Below are 17,942 nucleotides of genomic sequence, written 5' to 3'. Positions count from 1 at the left end.
TGATTAAAGAGTAGAGCACTGTTTACCTACATTGCTTTTACAGAAGTACCAATGGCATTACTTTTTGCTTCTTCTGTGAAGAGCTTGAGACAATGCTTTAACAAACAAATCTCTCTTAGAGGAGAATTTTCTTATATGTAAACAAAATAGTTCATATTATAATATGTAAATAAAATTATATATGTTTAAATACATGGGTGATTCTTTACTTTCACATTCATAATGTTGGCTATCATGGAACTAAGAGTCCTAGTGAAGTGCTTATCTCATGATTACTGTCTCCCCTTTTATAACTTACTAGGAATAGAAACTAGTAGTATTTATTTATAGTCATTATGGTTTGCCTGCTTCCAAAGGCACCTGAGGCAACATGCAGCACTAAAAACACTAAATACAGCTCAAATCAAACCAGAGAATCATTACAGCTCCAGAATCAACAGAAATTCAGCAGCATCAACATAAAACTGAAACATCAAAAAATTACTCAGCTTTGTCACTGAACCTACCCCTAATTTACAGCAGTTATAATCACCACAAAATATTTGCATGTCCAACACAGATAAAGAACTCTAATAACATTTGTTTGTTGACTTACATAATACTATTCCACCTTAATAACACACTTTTATTAAGGTCCATCATTTCCAAGAGTATAGATGAAAATCAATACCCTGCTTTTTAATACATAGAAACAACTGTTTTAAATTAAATTTGGCTTTAATACAAGCAGCCATACTTGTTTCTCACTGATGACTTCCCATGTTTAAAAGACATCATCAAAACAGCACTACCCATGCATGAGTGTGGTGAGGGTACAGTATCCTGATACAGTACCATACAGAGTCAGTAACATGGAGCATTGACTCAGAGGTTAACAAGCAACTGGATGGGAGAGGAGCACTAGAAAGAGAAATTTTCTGGACAGGTCATTTCCTAATTCAGCTCGAGAAGCTGTAACACCATGTCCCCAGTGATGGTGGTAAGGGCATTAACAGACACCTGCAGAGAAATCAAAAATTTTAATGTGGCTAGGACTGGACACCCTCTTTCCCTGTACATACAAGTGGAAGAAAAAAATGAGAGAGAGATCAATTCAACCAGACCAAAGAGGACTGAACACATTCAGCAAGGAGCTGACTATCTGTTGGGGAGGGTGAGTCAAAGAAAACCCAGATTAAAGGGTTTAAATAAAAGGAAGATAAAAGGAAGGGAAATGGAATGGGATAGCCAAACTCTAAATAACAGCACTTCATGCTGCAAAATTTTGTTGTACAGTCCCATTTTTTAAACCCTATGTTCAGTCTTTAGAACCATTACATGATTTCCATAGCTATTTTTTCTGGGTAGAAGTACAATGTCATACATTTCTACTCAGACATAAATTCTGAGGTCAGTGGGACCGAGTACTAAGATTTCATGAGATTGCCATCTAAAACAATAAATGCAGGGGGGGGGGGGGGAGTACCTGACTTCCAAGTTCAAGCACTCTAAGTGATGCATGTAGTTTATTATTGTGGGTAATTGTCAATGTTTATTAGTTTGGCAAACACTCAGCTTTCTATGAAAAGAAGGACAGTGTTCTGCCCAATAATCAGAAGCGCTTACTCCTAGAATGCCATGGGCTCACTGCAAGCACTTAAACCTATCGTTAACTTCAGAAGGACCATCTGGCTTAAGAACTTTGCATCTGTACAGAGAAGACCAAACAAGAAAAGTAGATACCTCCTCTGTAAGTATACCTGAAAAAAAATTGAAGTAACACGAACAACATGATTTAGAATATGTTTCTAAATCCTATAAAAGCCCAGTACAATGTGTTTTCTTATAATACCTACCTTTTTAAAAAGAAAAGCATGAATTAAAGAATGGGAAAATGATTTAAAAGAATTGATTCAAATTGGAGAATTTGATAAATTTAAATGCATCCATACTGGATCTTATGTTTTTGTCAATTAAATTGGAATCCCTATAGTGTAACCAAGGTAATATAGTAAAAATGGACAGCTGTCAATTCATGAATATTTAAGAGTTCTAGTTTAAGTTGAATTGGAGTCATGATTTCCAAATATGCAGCAGCTGCTACTCATGTTGATATGCAGTGGCCCAGAATTCTGTAACCCAGCTTCTTGCATTTTCTTGGAAACATGAGTAAAGCAGTACCAGAAATAGTGTATGTAGGATGAAAAGGAATTAATCACATCAAGCAGATACATTTATTTCAAAATTAACCCAGTTCCCATAATCATAGGATGTATGCACTTTTTCACACTGCTTTAAGAAGTATATGGCACACTGATGTTATTGCATTCAGAATGATATAACCACTGATCATCTGCAGGATAGTTGCAAAAATCTGATTTACATATCACCATAAGGGTACCCATATGCCATGGGTAAATCTTCCAAAAGGCCTGCTATTTGCATTTTAAAAGTTCAAGCTGCAGCAGGGGTGGGCCACAGCTGGTCATTACATGTGAACCTAGCCAGGGTCAGTAGATGGGGTGGATAACAAGCCAAGGTTTCCTTGGGTTGCTTGTGGCTTGTTAACCACCCGAACAACCTACCATGCCTGAGTGTGCCCACAATGAAAGCTGTAGCATGCCCATGACACAACATGAATTTTCAAAATGGTGGTTTTCACAGAGCCCCACTGGGGAATTTGCCTAAGAATGGGGCTTCATTACATGTGGAGTGGCTCAAATCAGATTTACTTCTGATGGCTTTCATGAGAATTTACCCACTATTTATACATTAAAAAGAAAAATGCATTAAACATGCAGGGGAACTGAAGTTAAAATTCATCACTGGCTCTGAGAATCTTCAGATCAGGTGTGCCCACGCACTAGCCTCTCTCTCTTTCTCAAAGGTTGTAATACAGATTAATTCTTACTGCACAATACTTTTGAAAATGATCTGACTTTCATTATCATAAACTGCAGCGTGAAAAGTACTTCACTGATTGCCACTGTAAGAGACATAGCAGCAGCAGAAAAATTACTCTAGATATAAACTAACCCTTTCCTCCCTAAACTCTAATATCAAGAAAACAAAGAAAAAGGTGTTTCAAGATATGTATGCAGACAAACATATTTTTAGGTGGGTAAACACTGTAGTGGAAGCTGCATTTAAGAATATAGATCAGGGTCCTCAAACTTTTTCAATAGGGGGCCAGTTGAAAAGAGGAGCAGGCTGGTAAGGGGGGCGGCTGGGTGCCTGGGCTGGCGAGGCGTCGTTGCGAGTGTGGCGGCGAGCAAGCCACCACCTCCAGCCTGCATGGCGAGGCAGTGTGCGTGGGAAGCAGGCAGCGTCGGCTTGCTCACTTGGAGATGGTTTTGAACACACTGGGAGATCTCCCAACGAGTCCAAAACTATCTCTGAGTGAGTAAGCCACCACCTCCCATGCGGGCGGGCGGCGGAATGGGCATGGCGGGCCGGATCTGTCCCGCAGGCCATAGTTTGAGGGCCCATGATGTAGACCATCACTGTAGCACTAGCATCATTTCAGGCAGCATACTCACAGCTAACCACATGGGGCTGTACTTAGAGGTTTTGTAAAGGATGGCAGAGTTTCTTGAAGTAAAATGAAACAACAATAGAGTGCAGCCCTATGCATCTTGTAGAAGACAAAAGAAAAACATCCAGAGAACCACATAATATTGCTTATGGTCATAATCTCATACTGCATTTCTCCCTAATGGCTGTATTTCCTAATGGCAGGAAACTGTTTTAAGTGTGTGTGGTGGGCCCTTTTATATGGAAGCTCCAAATAGGGTTATTTTTCTGCCTTTACTTTCTCTTGACAGCAGGAATTTTGACAGGACAATGAGTGGCTTTTGATGGAGACATATTGTCATATGGCTGTCCAACAGCTGTTAAAATTGTTCTCTTACCAAGAAAAAAGGGTATGGTGCACTTTGCACTTTCCTAGCAGCGAAGTGCAAAATGTAAATCACTTTGAGGATTGTCTGAGTAGAACAAATGAGGGTCTTGCCACACAAATATCACCTGCACCTTTGGTTCCCTTGCCAGCTCATATTTTGGCAGCTGTCAAGAAAAAGTCAAAGGAGTAGTTTCGTTAGAATACTGTCCAAAGTCTGTACCTGATGCACTTTGGCAGCAAGTACTCCACAGGCCATTGACTCAGCCAATGCCTAGTTACGTAAGTATCAACATTTGCAGCTTCACAAGTGCAAGTATATATTTAAAAAATAAGAACAAACCTATTTGTGCATACTTTTTACAAATACAATACAATACAATAGGGTTGCCAGCCTCTTTGAAGTGCTATTCAGGCATCTGAAGGGGCTTTCAGTAGCTGTCAAACTGGGAATCATGAAAGCCAGCTGTCATTTGCAGGAATAAAAGGGCTAAATGTAAATAAAAAGCCATGGTGAGCCAAAAATGTTTCATGATTACAGCGGGGGGCGGGGGGCATCAGTCCAGTGCCAGCTCTCTCCAACTGCTGCCTGGGCAAACCACCATGCATCCATCAACTCCTACAATTGTCAGGGTGGCCCACGAACAAGCCACTGATGGAATTGGCTCAGGTTCATATGACTTGGCAACCTATCATGGCTGACAATGTGCAATAGACTATTGTGTAATGCAAACCCAGTTACACTTTTAGGGCAATGAACTGCAGGTTAAATACACTATGGTGAGCTAGTTACTATGAACTAGCTTCTGAACTGAGTCAACTCAAGTTCAACTCTGAGTTTCAGCCAACATTTTCAATGTTTCAATGTTCTTTCCACTTTTATTTTCAGTAAATGTCTTCTAAACTTTTGAGACACCTTTCCCCTTGCCAAAGAAACCGACCAAAAGACCTGAGTCTCTTCATCTGACCTGCACTCTCTCCAACAACAAATCTCTCCAACTCTCCCTCATAAACTGTGAAAATAAAAAACAGGTGGAGAAAGAGCAGAGTCATGTATCTACATTGAAAAAAGGAAGAAATCTGGAAAACTGTTACGTTAACCAATGAATTGATTTTAATGTGTGTAACGTACAGTAGGCGCTATGATTCAAACAGAAGAAATTAAGAGTTAAGTGATAATACTGTTCTTCCTTGTGTGGTCTGTGAAGTTACATCTCTCCATACTTTATTCTCATACAAGTCCAGAAATCAATGAAAAAGGCAAATTTATTAGAGAAGGCAAAAAATGAGGTAACAAGTATATCATTACAGGCTAAATCCAGCATTTGCCTGATGCAGCCAATCCACTGCTGGAACAAATGATTTTGTGATTTTGCCAATTCTCCCTTCTTCTGGAAGTCTTCTCCCCAACTCAGAAGCTACTCTAGAGTGTTGGGGGTCCTACCAGAATAGAGATTTCCTCCTTTCTTTCTGGATAAGAAAGATTATTTAGATTCATGCATTTGATTTTTTTACCCCATCTTTCTACCAAAATATGGCACTCTAAATCAATTTCAGTCAGACTTCCGGCCTGGTTATGGGTCACCTTGGTGGAAGATCTGTTCTGGGAATCAAACAAGAGAAACACATCCCAGTTGGTTCTGTTGTAGACCTTTTAATGTCTGTCAATACCATTAAACAGACATAAACAGGAATTCATTGTTTAAGGCAGAAGTGAGGAGCACTGTAATATGGTGAATCCAGTAATTCCTGACCAGATGGTGCTGGAAATTCCTAATGAATCACAGAATAGTAGAGTTGGAAGTGGCCCTGAAGGCCATTGAGTTCAACTGCCTGCTAGTGCAGGTCACCAAATTATACCATCTCACTCAGCTATCTGTCCAACTGGATCTTTAATGTCTCTAGTGTGGGAGAGCCCACAACTTTCTAAGTAAATTGGTTCCATTGTCATACTGCTCTAACAGTCAGGACATTTTTCCCAATATCTAGTCTGAATCTGGTTTCTTGCTACTTAAGTCTGTTATTCCATATCTTGCACTCTGGGAGAAACAAGAAGAGAGTTTTTCCTTCCTCTGTGACAGCATTTCAAGTACCTGTAGAGTGCTTTTCTATCACCCCTTGGTGTCTTCTGCTCAAGGCTGAACATGCCCAGTTCTCTCAGTCTTTCCTCATAGGGCTTTGCCTTTATTCCCTGAATCATTTTTAAACTTTGGTGTGCAGAACTGGACACAGTACTCCAGATGAGGTTCTACTAGTGCTGAGTATAGGGGAAGTAGCACTTCACAAGATTTAGAAGTGATACTTCTATTAATGCCATGACCATTGTCCCAAAGTTCATCCAGTTCCCATACTATTCAACCCTACATGAAAATACTGAAAGACATTTTCAAAAGTCTTGGATTTCAGTGCCACCCTTATGCTAATAACACCCAACTCTATTTCTCCATCCCATCTAAATCCAAGGAAGCTGCACTGGTTCTGAATTGGGGCTTGATCTTAGTAATGGACTGGATGAAAGCAAAATAACACAAGTTTAACCCAGATAAGGCAGAAGTGCTTTTAGTCATGCAGATGAGGGGATGGAGTTTCACCCTGTGATGGATGCAGCGATGCTTCCCATGAAGGCTTAGAGTCAGCCCTGGACCTGAATGTCCAGGTCTCAGTGGTGACCAGAAGCACATTTGTTTCTAGTTAGAATTTAAAATACTGCTTATAATCTATGAAGCCTTATATGACTTGGAACCTGACAGCCACTTTCTCCCATACAAGCCTGCCCAGTTCTTAGGATCTTCTGGAGATGCCCTTCTTTAATGACTGCTGTCTTCAGAGCCACATTTGGTGGTGACCCAAGAGAAGACCTTTTCAGGAATCACTCCCTGGCTGTGGAGCTGCCTTCCCAAGAAGGCTAGCTTTAGTCCCTCTCTGTCATCATTCTTCTATTAGGAAAAGACCATTCTATTTGAGAAGGCCATTGGCTTGTATGTGAGTCTGTTAAGAGGGTCATTCTTACTTTTTTTGTAACAATTATGCTTTATTGTGTTTGTATGTATTGTGCTATTGTTCTAATCAATGTTAACTGCACCTGTAAGCCACCATAAGTAAATAAGCTTTTTGGGGGAAGGGGGTAAAAAGGTGTGGTAGAAATCAATCATATAAACCTAATACATTTCCCTTGAATTGCCTCAAGCCAGTAAATACGTTAGTATCTAACACTTTATTCTGAAGGATTTTCAAGGAAAAATACCTTATGCCTTATTGTAAATACTCAAATACAACAATTTAGTCTTTCTTAATTAAGCAGGTTGGACTTGAAATTTCCTGTTTGCCTTACTGGGCAAAGTCAATACCCTGCATCTTCATTCAGAGGCAGCTTGCAACTAGCTTTTGTGCATACAGAACTTGAATGTGATACTGATGCTATAAATATGCTCTCCCTCTCTCTTAGTTGGCAAGCTCCCTTAATTCATCTGGTGCAATGAAGTGAATAGGCTGTTTAAAGCTCCTGGGAAGAATTGTGATTTCTCTTTCTAAACACTCCAGGCAGGATCCCAGCAGCATCCGGCAAACTAGTGGATGTTCTTAGAGAACATTTAAGCCAGCTTATGCAATACTACTTTTTTCCTGGCATTTCTTACATTGCAGGGACCTTGCTTCTTAAGACAAGAGTTTTGAGGTGATTCTGTCCAGCCAAGGGAAAGTGGCTGTCCTTGAATGACAAGTTAACCTAATTAACCTATTAATGAACTCTGCAATGTAGACACTTTTGCTAATATCCTGAAGGAGAAAAAAAGAAGAGAGCCTGCAGGGGAAAGCTCTTGAAAGACAGACAGAATAGATGAGAGATTCTTATCTTAGCCTCTGTTGGATTCTTTTTAAATAACACAAACAACATGGCTCTAAAAAGTAAAGAGGTTTTGTCTGATTTTGCAAATAAGGCTGCAATGTCTAGAAAAAGGATGATGTTTCTTGCGGGAGAGTAAAGTTGTTAAAGGCACAGGAACCTTGTCAAAAAAGGTAGCCAGTCTAAAGCAAGTATAAGCTCATCAATATTTGATGCTATATTTCTGCATTATCTTTCAGCCAGCCATAAGTATTTCTAAACTTTTTAATAAAAGCAAGGCTAAAATAATTCAAATATAGGCAAAATGCTATGTTAAAAAAAGAAGCAAAAATGCCAAAGCCCAAGTTCCAAGCTTGGAAATGCACTGTGATTCTGAATTTGGACTGCCGTCCCTGCATTAGCTCTAAAGTTGCAACACTGACCTTAGAGCAGACCTGGGCACTGTATGGCCTGCGGGCCACATCGGCCCGATGGCTGACCCTGACTGGCCAGCATGAGGTCACTGGCAAATTAAAAGTCAATGCAAATATATATCGTTGTAATATAGATGCAAGCAATACAACTGCACTGCTTTTATTTTGAAGGATCTGCTAAATTGAATTGAATTTATTGCTTTTCATGTAATGTTAATGTTTTTGTGAATATTCATTAAATAGTGTTGTTCTGTGCTCCACATTTTCACTGTATCATCGTAATGCTTCATTTACTGTTTTTATAGAGATATATATTGAGCAGAGCTGTAAGTGTATTGGTCAGGCCCTTAACAACTGTCAAAGTTTCTCATGTGGCCCCCCATAGGAAAATTAATTGCCCACCCCTGCCTTAGAGTGATGGTGCTCTGGTGGGCATTCTTGAAAGCAGGGAAGGGATGAGTGAGGCTCCACCGGGATACAAGGTATCCTGATGATGCCTTAATCTGTCCTTTTCATGAGCAGGTACAAAAGAAATCAGCTCCCTAAATCTTTTGTGGGGCCAATCAAGCATGGAGGCACTAATCTTCGCCCACTCTCCATTGAAAGCATTTGAGTTCTGAAAGTGGCTGAGAGTGAGAAATCATGCATGTGGAGTCTACTAGTTACTACTAGCCTAGAACCAAACTTGCTATTCAGTGTTTTCTTAATATGGGGAATGGGCCAATAGCCAGCCAGAGAGAGTGAGGTTAGACCCTGTAGTTATGTAAAAATGAAATCAATGCTGGGATTCAAGCTAAAACAGTATAAGAGCATGGATGAAATCTATGACGAGCTACATCATATCTAAAGCAGATACAGTAATTTACAAAAGGACGGTCCATCTCAGGCAAGATGTCAAAGTTATTCTGGAGAGTAACAAGAGCTTTGGGGAAAAACATTCTTATCTCTGAAGGGTCAGGAGAGGGAAGGAAGGAGGGAACAATAGTGGAAGTAAACTTTGTCTGGACATCCCCACTTCTTTCCTTAAGATTCACTAACTAAAAAGACATTTCAGTGGACTCATTACAGAACATACAGAACTTGCTTTGGGGATTATAGCCAAGATGTGTCAACAGGGGACTTAAAAGAGAAATGGAAGTCAAGTTTATGTTATTGATATGTTTAAAATCACTTAATTTTGTGCACATTTTTTATGAATCCTGGCCATTTGCTCTGTTAAGATGGAGTCTACATAGCACTTTTAGTTTAGTTACAACAGATGTTATAACTCTACACATGGGGTGCTTCAGTTCATAAAACTATGTTGTTTACCTTTGGAAATAAAAAGTACACACACAGTAACATGTTATAGCCACTTAGAAGTGAGGTTGCTTTTACTCCCCCCCCCCCCAATCGTTTAGTTTCCTTTCATATATGTCAGGAGGTAGGAAAGACAATTGTAAATCCTGGATGTAATTTTCATGAACTGTTCACAGATGATGTATGTCAAAAATTAAAAATACTGAAAGCAGCTATTTACATCTAGCTTATTTTAGAGTAACTGATCTTCTCTGGAATGAGTGTATTGGCCAGTGCATGGCAGGAAGGGGAAGGGTTCTTACCTCTGATAGCTTTGCTATCAGGAGCCCCCAGGTCATCCTCTCCTGTGCTGCATCACTCTCTTCACTCAAGCTGCCTATTCTCTCAAGTGTTAGCAAGAATTGCAGCCCAGGTTCCAGAGGAGCTGACTTTGCAGAAGAAGGGCCAGTGAAACCGGTGAAGTAGCAAACGCTACTGCGACATTTGAGAATCAACGAAGATTTAGGAACTTAGGAGAAGGGCAAGAGGATGTAGAGGAAAGGAAGAGAGAGGCAGAAAGGCCGTTTTGAAGGGAGCAGGAGGGGAAAAGAGGAAGGACATCCTTGTGCTTTCTTTGCCTTCAGCCTACATGCCTGCTCACTCTGCTTTCTCCCCCGAGCCAGCTTGTTTTTGATAACCTTTCCGGCCAAACAACTGGATTTGTGCCAAAGCTTCACCACACCAGATCCTCTCGCGCTCTCCAACCTGCTGCGGTCTTGACGGCGCAAGACCCGCGTTCGGCACGCGCAGCCAGACGGAGTCACACATCGAGAACGGGCAGGCGACTGCTTTCCCTGGCCAGCAGTTGGCCACCCAGAGGCAGAAGCGTGACTTGAAGGCGGAAGGCTGGAGAGCGGCTTTTGCCGCCTCCTGGAACGCCCGGGTGGGGTTGTTTTCAAGCAGCTTCAGCGCTGCTCAGCCGCCGCCGCCGCCTCTGCCAGCTCCTCCATCGCTCTCCGTAATATCCCCGAGCGGGGAGCGCGCGCGCGGAGCATTAACCCCCGCGCGCTACCTCAGGCCATCCTCCCCACGCCCCATCGCGGAAATTCAATATTCACTTATGAAATGCAGGAGCAGCAGTGCAAGTTCAGCGCTGCTGTTCGAGCGCCGGGGCGCCCCCTCCTCCCGGGCGGAGGGCTGCTGGGGCGGGGGGGGGGAGTGGCCTGCCGGCTTGCCTCACCAATGTGGCAGGGAAGGAATGGGGAGAGACGAAATGCCCGAGCGCTGACCGGGCTGCTTGGGGGTTGGCGTGCGGACTGCAAGGGAGAGGAAGGCCGGCGCCACGCTTTTGCTCCTTTTAAAGAGCACACATGCCTCGCTCGCATCTACTTCGCTTTCTCCATACACGCGTCCGCGCCCTCCCCTTACCTGGCGGGGCGCTGGGGCGCGCGGGGTCCCACCCGGTCGCGGGGCTGCCTCCCCAGTTCGGAGAGGGAGGGAGAGAGGCCCCCTTCCTCCAGCCCCCCAGCTTTCCCCCCGCCGTGGCGCGGGGCTCCTAGCCGGTTCCCGCCAAAAGAGGAGCTGCTCCGAGGCGCCTGGCTGCTCCCCGGCTTCCCTGTCGCGCTGCCCGGCGGCAGCTCCCGGCCTGCCGCCTCCCGCCTCCGCTCACAGCCGTCATCAGCCGCCCTCCTCCCCGCCCCTCCGCTTCTTAGCCAACACGGGGCGCGTCTGCGTTGGAGGGCGGCGTGGGGAGGGGGGAGTAAAGCGCTGCGCCCGACGAGCTCGCCCGCCGGCCAGCGGCTGGGAAAAAGACGCCGCCGCGGTGGCAGTAGCAAGCACCCAGCAGCAGCAGCTGCTGCTACGGCGGCGCAGTCAGCACTCAGCGCGGCGCTGAGAGCAGCCGCTCCGACCCAGGACGGAGCAGCTCCGCCCCAAGGTCCGTGAAGCGGCGCGACACCTGGCAGGGAGCAGGCACTTTCCAAACTCCGCGCTGTTCCGTCCGCGCCGGCACGCGCAGGAAGCGACTGTTGCTGTTCCACAGGACCGGCGGCGGAGGGGGCGAAGCGCCTGCGTGCGGGAGGAGGAGGAAGAGGCGGCGGCGGACTGAAGCGGGGGCAGGGGCAGTCCACGGGGGACGCCGCGAGGTGAGGGACACTGCCCGCAGGCTCCCTCTGAACTGTCCACGGAGACTTTTCCAGGGGTTCGCCGGAGGGGCAGGAGGAGTCGGTGGCTGTTGCTTCAGCGCGGCTGCGAAGCCTGTGCACCGGAGTCGCGGAACGACTCCAAAGTGGAGGTGCCGCGCGCGGCAAGCCCGGCCAGGAGCGGCAGGAGGGCCCGTAGGCAATGGCGGCCCGAAGTAGAAACAGCTGCGTCTGCTCCCCCTAGCCGAGGAGCGGGCTTGCCACTGGGCTGCGGGGGCATTCGGGTCGGCGCTCGGTTGGGTGCGCCTCTCCGCTCGCAGTCGCGCTGAGCGTCCAGCGGCCGTCCCGGCGCCCTGGCCGGCCGCCTCGTTGCCAAGGTGAGCGGCGGGGCTTGGGCGGTCATGGAGACCCCGACGGAGAACCCCAGCAAGGCGGCGGAGTACCTCAAGGAGCTCAACAAGATTATCGAGACCCAGCAGGAGCTGCTGGAGAAGCAGAAGCTCCGGATCGACGAGCTCGAGCAGCAAGTGGCCCGGCTGTACCACGAGAACGCTCGCCTGCAGGACGAGCACCAGCGGCACCTGGCCACATGCAGGCTGCTCCTGCTGCAGCAGGCAGCCTTGCCCGCCCCGCCGCCGCCGCCGGGAGACGGCCAGGAGAACGCCAGGGATGCAAAGTAAGGCGCCGGCGAGGGGAGGCTCTCATCGACGTGTCGGGCGCGGGGCGGAGGGAGAGGTGCAGGGCCAACTCTCTGCTGGCTTGGAAAGGAGCGACAGAACACCTCGGAGCAGCCCGAGGTTTGCTTGGGCAGCTCAGGGGCTGGGTGGCCCAAGCCAGGTGCGGCGGTAGCGCTCGGTCTTGCACCTGCGCGCGGTTTCCCGAGGGTCGTCGGTGGGGCTGATGTGAGGTAGGGGCTGCCTGTGGTTACGGATAACATGAAGCAAAGCGCCCCCGCCGCACACGGGCGGGCAGTCCGCCAGTCGCACACACTTCCCCGACGGCTGATGACGACGTTTTCCCTGGGTGGCCTCGGCTTGGGCGCCGGTGGAAGGAGCGAGCCCAGGTAGAAGGAGGGAAAGCGCGCGCGTCCCTCTCTGGCACCCGCCTTCTGCTTCGCTGCAGTAGCTGCGTGCCTGCTTAAAGGCGCAGCATTCCAGTGATTTGCTCTCCATGGATTATTCCTGAGTAAATTGTTGGAGCTTTCCTGCGGAAGAAGCTGCACTACCTTTGGGAGCTGTGGCCGCGGAGGAGCCCTAGGTCGGAAAGGCTTCAAGGGAAGATGATGGAATAGGAGCGTGGAGAACCCAACCGCAGGTGGTGCTCTAGAGGTGGCTAGCCAGTAGGGCCTCTAGGCCGAGGCAAAGGAGCGAGCTTGGCGGCGCTTGGAGTGGAACGAGGCGTTGCTAAGTGGAACTGACAGAAGGAGGGTCAGTAAACATTGGCAGGTGGCCACCCTTCCAAACTGTGACTAGTTCAAATCTAAACCTGTTGATCTTTGGGCACCTGTTTGCAGTCTACTCTGGGTCTATTTACAGAATGCTTTAATCGTTAATTAATCATGTATGGGGAGCTGCTTAACTGCATTACTGCTTAAAGTAAGGCCAATTCAGGAGTAGTTAAAGAGCTACACTTTCCTGACAGGTGTGCTCGCTCGCGCTCTCTCTCTCTCTCTCTCTCTCTCTCTCTCTCTCTCTCTCTAATGGATTAAAATAAAAGTTAACAAATTACTTTTAAGTAGGGATGGTATAGCCTATTTCTTAATCAACCTTTACCTCTGTAAAGGCTCCTGTGATTTATTTTTTAGCTCTTACTAAATCACATTTGGGTTTCTCTAATAAAGATTTTGGAAACTTCTTTGGAAGTGTGCAAGACTGCCCCACTTATATATTAAAGTATATAACTGCTTAGTTAGTTGCAATATAGTTGGAAGCATAATATTTCTCATTTAGGGTCACAGTACTTAAGCAATTGACAATTTTAAACTATGCCAAATCATTTTGCTACAAAATTCCATTATAACAGTTTTATGATGAACTATTTTAATAAAGTATTTACTGTCCAAGCCCTCCCCACAAGCCCCCCACTGCCTAGTAATGTGAAACATTTCAGAAGGATTTTCATCTGGTGTGAGTAGGTGAACTGCCTCTTTTAATATGGTGCCACTTGCAGCAAGTGTAAATCACTTAAAACCTATGATAATATGCTTTCTCATCATTTATTCACTCAACAGGTGAGGTGTTGTAAGTAGAACATCTGCTTTACTAGCAAAAGGTCCCATGTTCCATTTCAAGCAACATTAGATAGGCTAGAAAAATGCTGCCTGAACCCCTGGTGATAGTGCCAGTTAACTTGTAAGATGGACCAATGGTCTTCTTCATATAAGGTGGCTTTCTGTTTTATCATGTATGTAAATTTATGAAGAGTTTTTAAAGCCATAAATTGTTTCAATGTTCTTAAACCTATGGTAGAAGGCTCTTGTCTGCGCAGTTAGTATGTATGTGTCTTTAGGATAAGTTCTGCATACATCACATAGCCAGTCAATGAAGGGCAATAAATAATAGTTGCATGAACAGTCCAGGGCATATTAACAAGCAATGGCAAACCTTTGATTCTTGTTCTCTGAGACAGTATCTCTTTGGGCATCTGTTCTTAAGTATGTTGTTTATTTATTTAATTTCTACACTACATTATGTCTTACAGTGCAAACCACTATGACTAGCACTAGGAGTTACACTTTTATTTCTGCAACGCAGTTTTTCTAAAAGTGAGTTGCATGGATATATAGCTGCAACAGTGCCTTTTTCACAAAGATTGTGAGCTTAGTGTTTGTAATTTGAGCAGCTTTTAAAGAATAAACCCATAGGAATGTCACCAGTAACTGTTGTGCAGAGCTGATTCTCAACCAGGGAGGTAAGGTTACAGTGGATTACAAAGGACTCTGCCCTTATACTTGTTACCATTAGTTTCTCAGTGTAATGTGTCTCAGAAGCTCAGTTCCATGTTTGGCAGGCTGTTTCTGTAATCTACACAGTGCAGGGATGTTTTTAAGTTAGTTCATGTTCACCATTTTGTTTGCTCGTTCTTACCTATTTGTTCCTGTGGTGTTGATTTTTGTTCATTGTCTAGGGGGCTACCATTTATTTTAGAATGTATAATTTGGAAGAAAGTATGTTGCTGCTAGTTTTATTTCCCCCTATTTGCCTGAAATATTCAATTGGTTTGAAAGATACTGAGGATAAATCCCTTCAATGGGAGAGAGAGAATAACTCCTTAAACAGCTGCTGTTCAGAGAGCAAATATCCTGCTTTCATAACAAGGGCTTTTTAAATGCCCAATTAACCTTGTACATAAGAATTTATTGAATAATGTTTAGACAGGGACCCTACAGATGTGTTCAGATTGCTTTGCCTCACACCCAAGGTGTGAACTTTACCTCACACAAGAAATAAAATTTCCCATGTTTTGATAAGGTATTGCTCTGACTCCAGGAGGGGACAGTCTTTGAGCTACAGCCCTGACGACTCAGGCTTTTTAAGTCTCTTAAGTGGATTTGATGTTGGGATCAGAATTAATCTGGGATATTTATGGAATAGTTATAATCATTCTGAGGTATAGTCTGACTGGCTCAATGGGAAAGTTCAGTCTTACCAGGTCTCTGCAGTCCTGTCCAACACGTAGGAGCTGAAGGATGTATGGCTAGGGCTAGTTTATATAATATGAAGATCATTAAAATATGCAGTGATTTAAGTAGAAAATACTGGTTCCCTTCTGGGCCTCAGTAAGCCATTTCCTTCCTTTTTAAGTCACTCTAAAATGTTAGAATCTGTCTCAGGCAATCTACTGAATTAATGCATCCTTCTACTAGTCCTTTATACATAGGAATCTAGATATTATTGCTAGGGTATATGATTATAGGAACTTCCATATGCTCCAGCAATTATAATAAAGAAGCATTGGTTTCTTTTGTAGTAGTTTCCTGCACAAACTACCATAGACTTACATGTGGACTCATGTACTAGTTTTGTTTGGATCATATACACTAGGATCATATACTATCAGAGATAAGTGGAATATCCCATAGTAATTATTTTGTGGCTGTAACTTTGCATTTCCTGTTTTCAAATGACTTCTTTCCCTTTCTCCTTCCAAAAGATTTCTAATACTTTCTTGGAATTGGTGAATGTATGCTTGTTCTTGCTACAGCTCAGCTTTCTTCTGAGTGACTTCTCTCTTCAGATAAACCCTCACAAGCAAGAGACATGTGTGTGCCCATGGACATGGACACACACTATTTGGCATTCAGTTGTGCTATTTTTACCATAAATTTACTGTATCTGCCAAAGTACTCAAGGGGTTTACTCTAATAACTTGCTATGATAGAAAAGAAACCAGCAAAATAGAAGGGAATAGGCATGTTTGGATACCAACTCATTGATCCTATATCAAAATGAATCCCATGATGATCTGATAGGATGGCTACTGCAGGAAACAGTTCTGGGATAGGATGGGCCAAATGTGAGCGGGTCACAGAAAGAAGTTCTAACATGGCTAGCTAGAACGGCTTGACAGAAACAACCATTTTTATCCATGAAAAGGCAGGTCCCTAGTTTGTTCACAAGTTAACACAGATGTCTCTAGCATTAGTTCACCTTGTTCCTCATTTATTTAAAAGCCTGAAATAGGCTAAAACAAAATGCATTTATGAATATTTATTATAAGAATTGTGTATGGCTGTTCCATACTGGCAGAAAGAACCAGTAGTTGGCATCTAGAAATATCATTTGCTACCCAGAGGTGCTTCTTGAGACAAACATTGTAGATTTTATAGCAAAAGAAGTATGAGGATAGTTCAAGATTTTACAAAATTACTAATGTTCATACCAAAATTTATCATTTCTAGGAGGAGTCATGTTCCCACTAAAATACCAAGTTCACAGCCCAGGTTGCTTATTGATCTAGAACTGTTATCAGTAGATCAACTGACCTCTTGGGTCAATGTCTCTCTTACCAGCTCTGGTTAAGCTAGTTGTGGCCTTACCAATAAAACTCCAGTTTAGACTATTTTAATGCCTTATTTGTTTAATGCATTTATATGCCACTAAATAGAACTGTCTTTAAAATGATCACAAAAATTGTGATTGGTCAAAATAGTGCTGCTAGAATTACTAATTGCAATTTAGGCTTGCACTTCTGTACCTGCACTAATCCCAGTCTGTTTCCATCACAAGGGCTGGTTTTAATTATTACATTCCTAAATGTTTGCATGAGATGCCCCAGCATAGATGGCTTCTTTCCCGTAGGCACCACATTCAACCTCAAGTTCTTCAGAGGCTGAGTATCCCTGCCGAATGAAACAAGGCTAATAACTACCAGTTCAGGACCTTTTCAGTTAAGGCAGATCCTTCCAAGACACTAACACCCCCATAGCCTTTTCAGTACCATGTTCAACCAAGTTTTTTAAACAGTTTGTCTTGTGGTCTTATAAGTTTAAAATACTGTGTTTTCAGTTTTGAGATCAGGGGGAGGGGGATGGAAAGGGGTTTGCTGTATTTCAAGTTTCATTTGCTTTATGCTTTTTGTTTAATCTTGTATTTAAAATGTATTACATTTATTGTATGCTTCCTAGAATTTATGTAGTATATGACAGTTGAAAATAACTAAAAACATAGATACATTTCCAAAAATATAAATGAAGCAAATTCACTCATGTTTATGATTTCATTGTCCCCATTTACACCTAACAGCAAATCATGGATAAATTAATTTCCCTGGGAGGTACTGTTCCCATTTTGAATATGAAACCACCAAGTCAGAAGTTATTCTATGACATGTGGATCTGAATACTACAGCTGGGTTTACAAACAATACTAAAGCATGGTTTATGTTTGTATCCCGTTGAATCATTGGTTGTTGTATTCAGACCTGAAATCGTGGGTTAATTATGGCTTGTTAATTCATAAACAGAGCCCATGGTTTGTTTTAGGATTGTGAACTATGGGTCGTTACTGCATGTAAACCCAGAACTGTGTATTGTTTGGAGTAGTGTAAACACTTTATATGCTGGCAATTATAGTACCACAGTGGCATGTGGTATACAGAGAGAAGGTGCCTGAAGAGGATAAGAACCAAACAACCCAGAAATCAGAAGAACAACCCACTCAGTTATCTGGTAGCTAGACCATGAATTAAGTCAGAGTGAGGCAATGTTTTAAATTATGTTTAAACCAGATGTGTCAGTAAATCTTGAAATAAACATAGCGTTTATGGGTTTGCAAGTCATGGAATATTCAAAATGGTGCTGGCATATGAACCAGCAAACCATGAGTTAATTTATTTATTTATTTAAAACATTTCTATGCCGCCCCATCGCAATAAGCCTCGGGGCGGCTCAC

General features: G+C 43.7%; 1 protein-coding gene across 2 annotated transcripts in view; it reads left to right on the top strand.

Moving 5' to 3' along the window:
• The first annotated feature begins 11,596 nt into the window (after positions 1-11,596).
• The window catches only part of LOC123034053 (IQ motif and SEC7 domain-containing protein 3-like), a 159,106-nt gene continuing 152,760 nt past the window's right edge, over positions 11,597-17,942 (top strand). For both annotated transcript variants that reach the window (XM_044451111.1, XM_044451112.1), the window contains exon 1: positions 11,597-12,226. In XM_044451111.1, coding sequence (XP_044307046.1) covers positions 11,952-12,226 — 275 coding nt within the window. In that variant the 5' untranslated portion in view covers positions 11,597-11,951. The remainder of the gene's footprint in view (positions 12,227-17,942) is intronic.

This window comes from Varanus komodoensis, unplaced genomic scaffold, assembly GCF_004798865.1.
Source record: "Varanus komodoensis strain SLA01 unplaced genomic scaffold, ASM479886v1 scaffold6_2, whole genome shotgun sequence".
In the NCBI taxonomy this organism is placed as follows: domain Eukaryota; kingdom Metazoa; phylum Chordata; class Lepidosauria; order Squamata; family Varanidae; genus Varanus; species Varanus komodoensis.
This window is presented reverse-complemented; position numbering and strand designations above follow the sequence as displayed.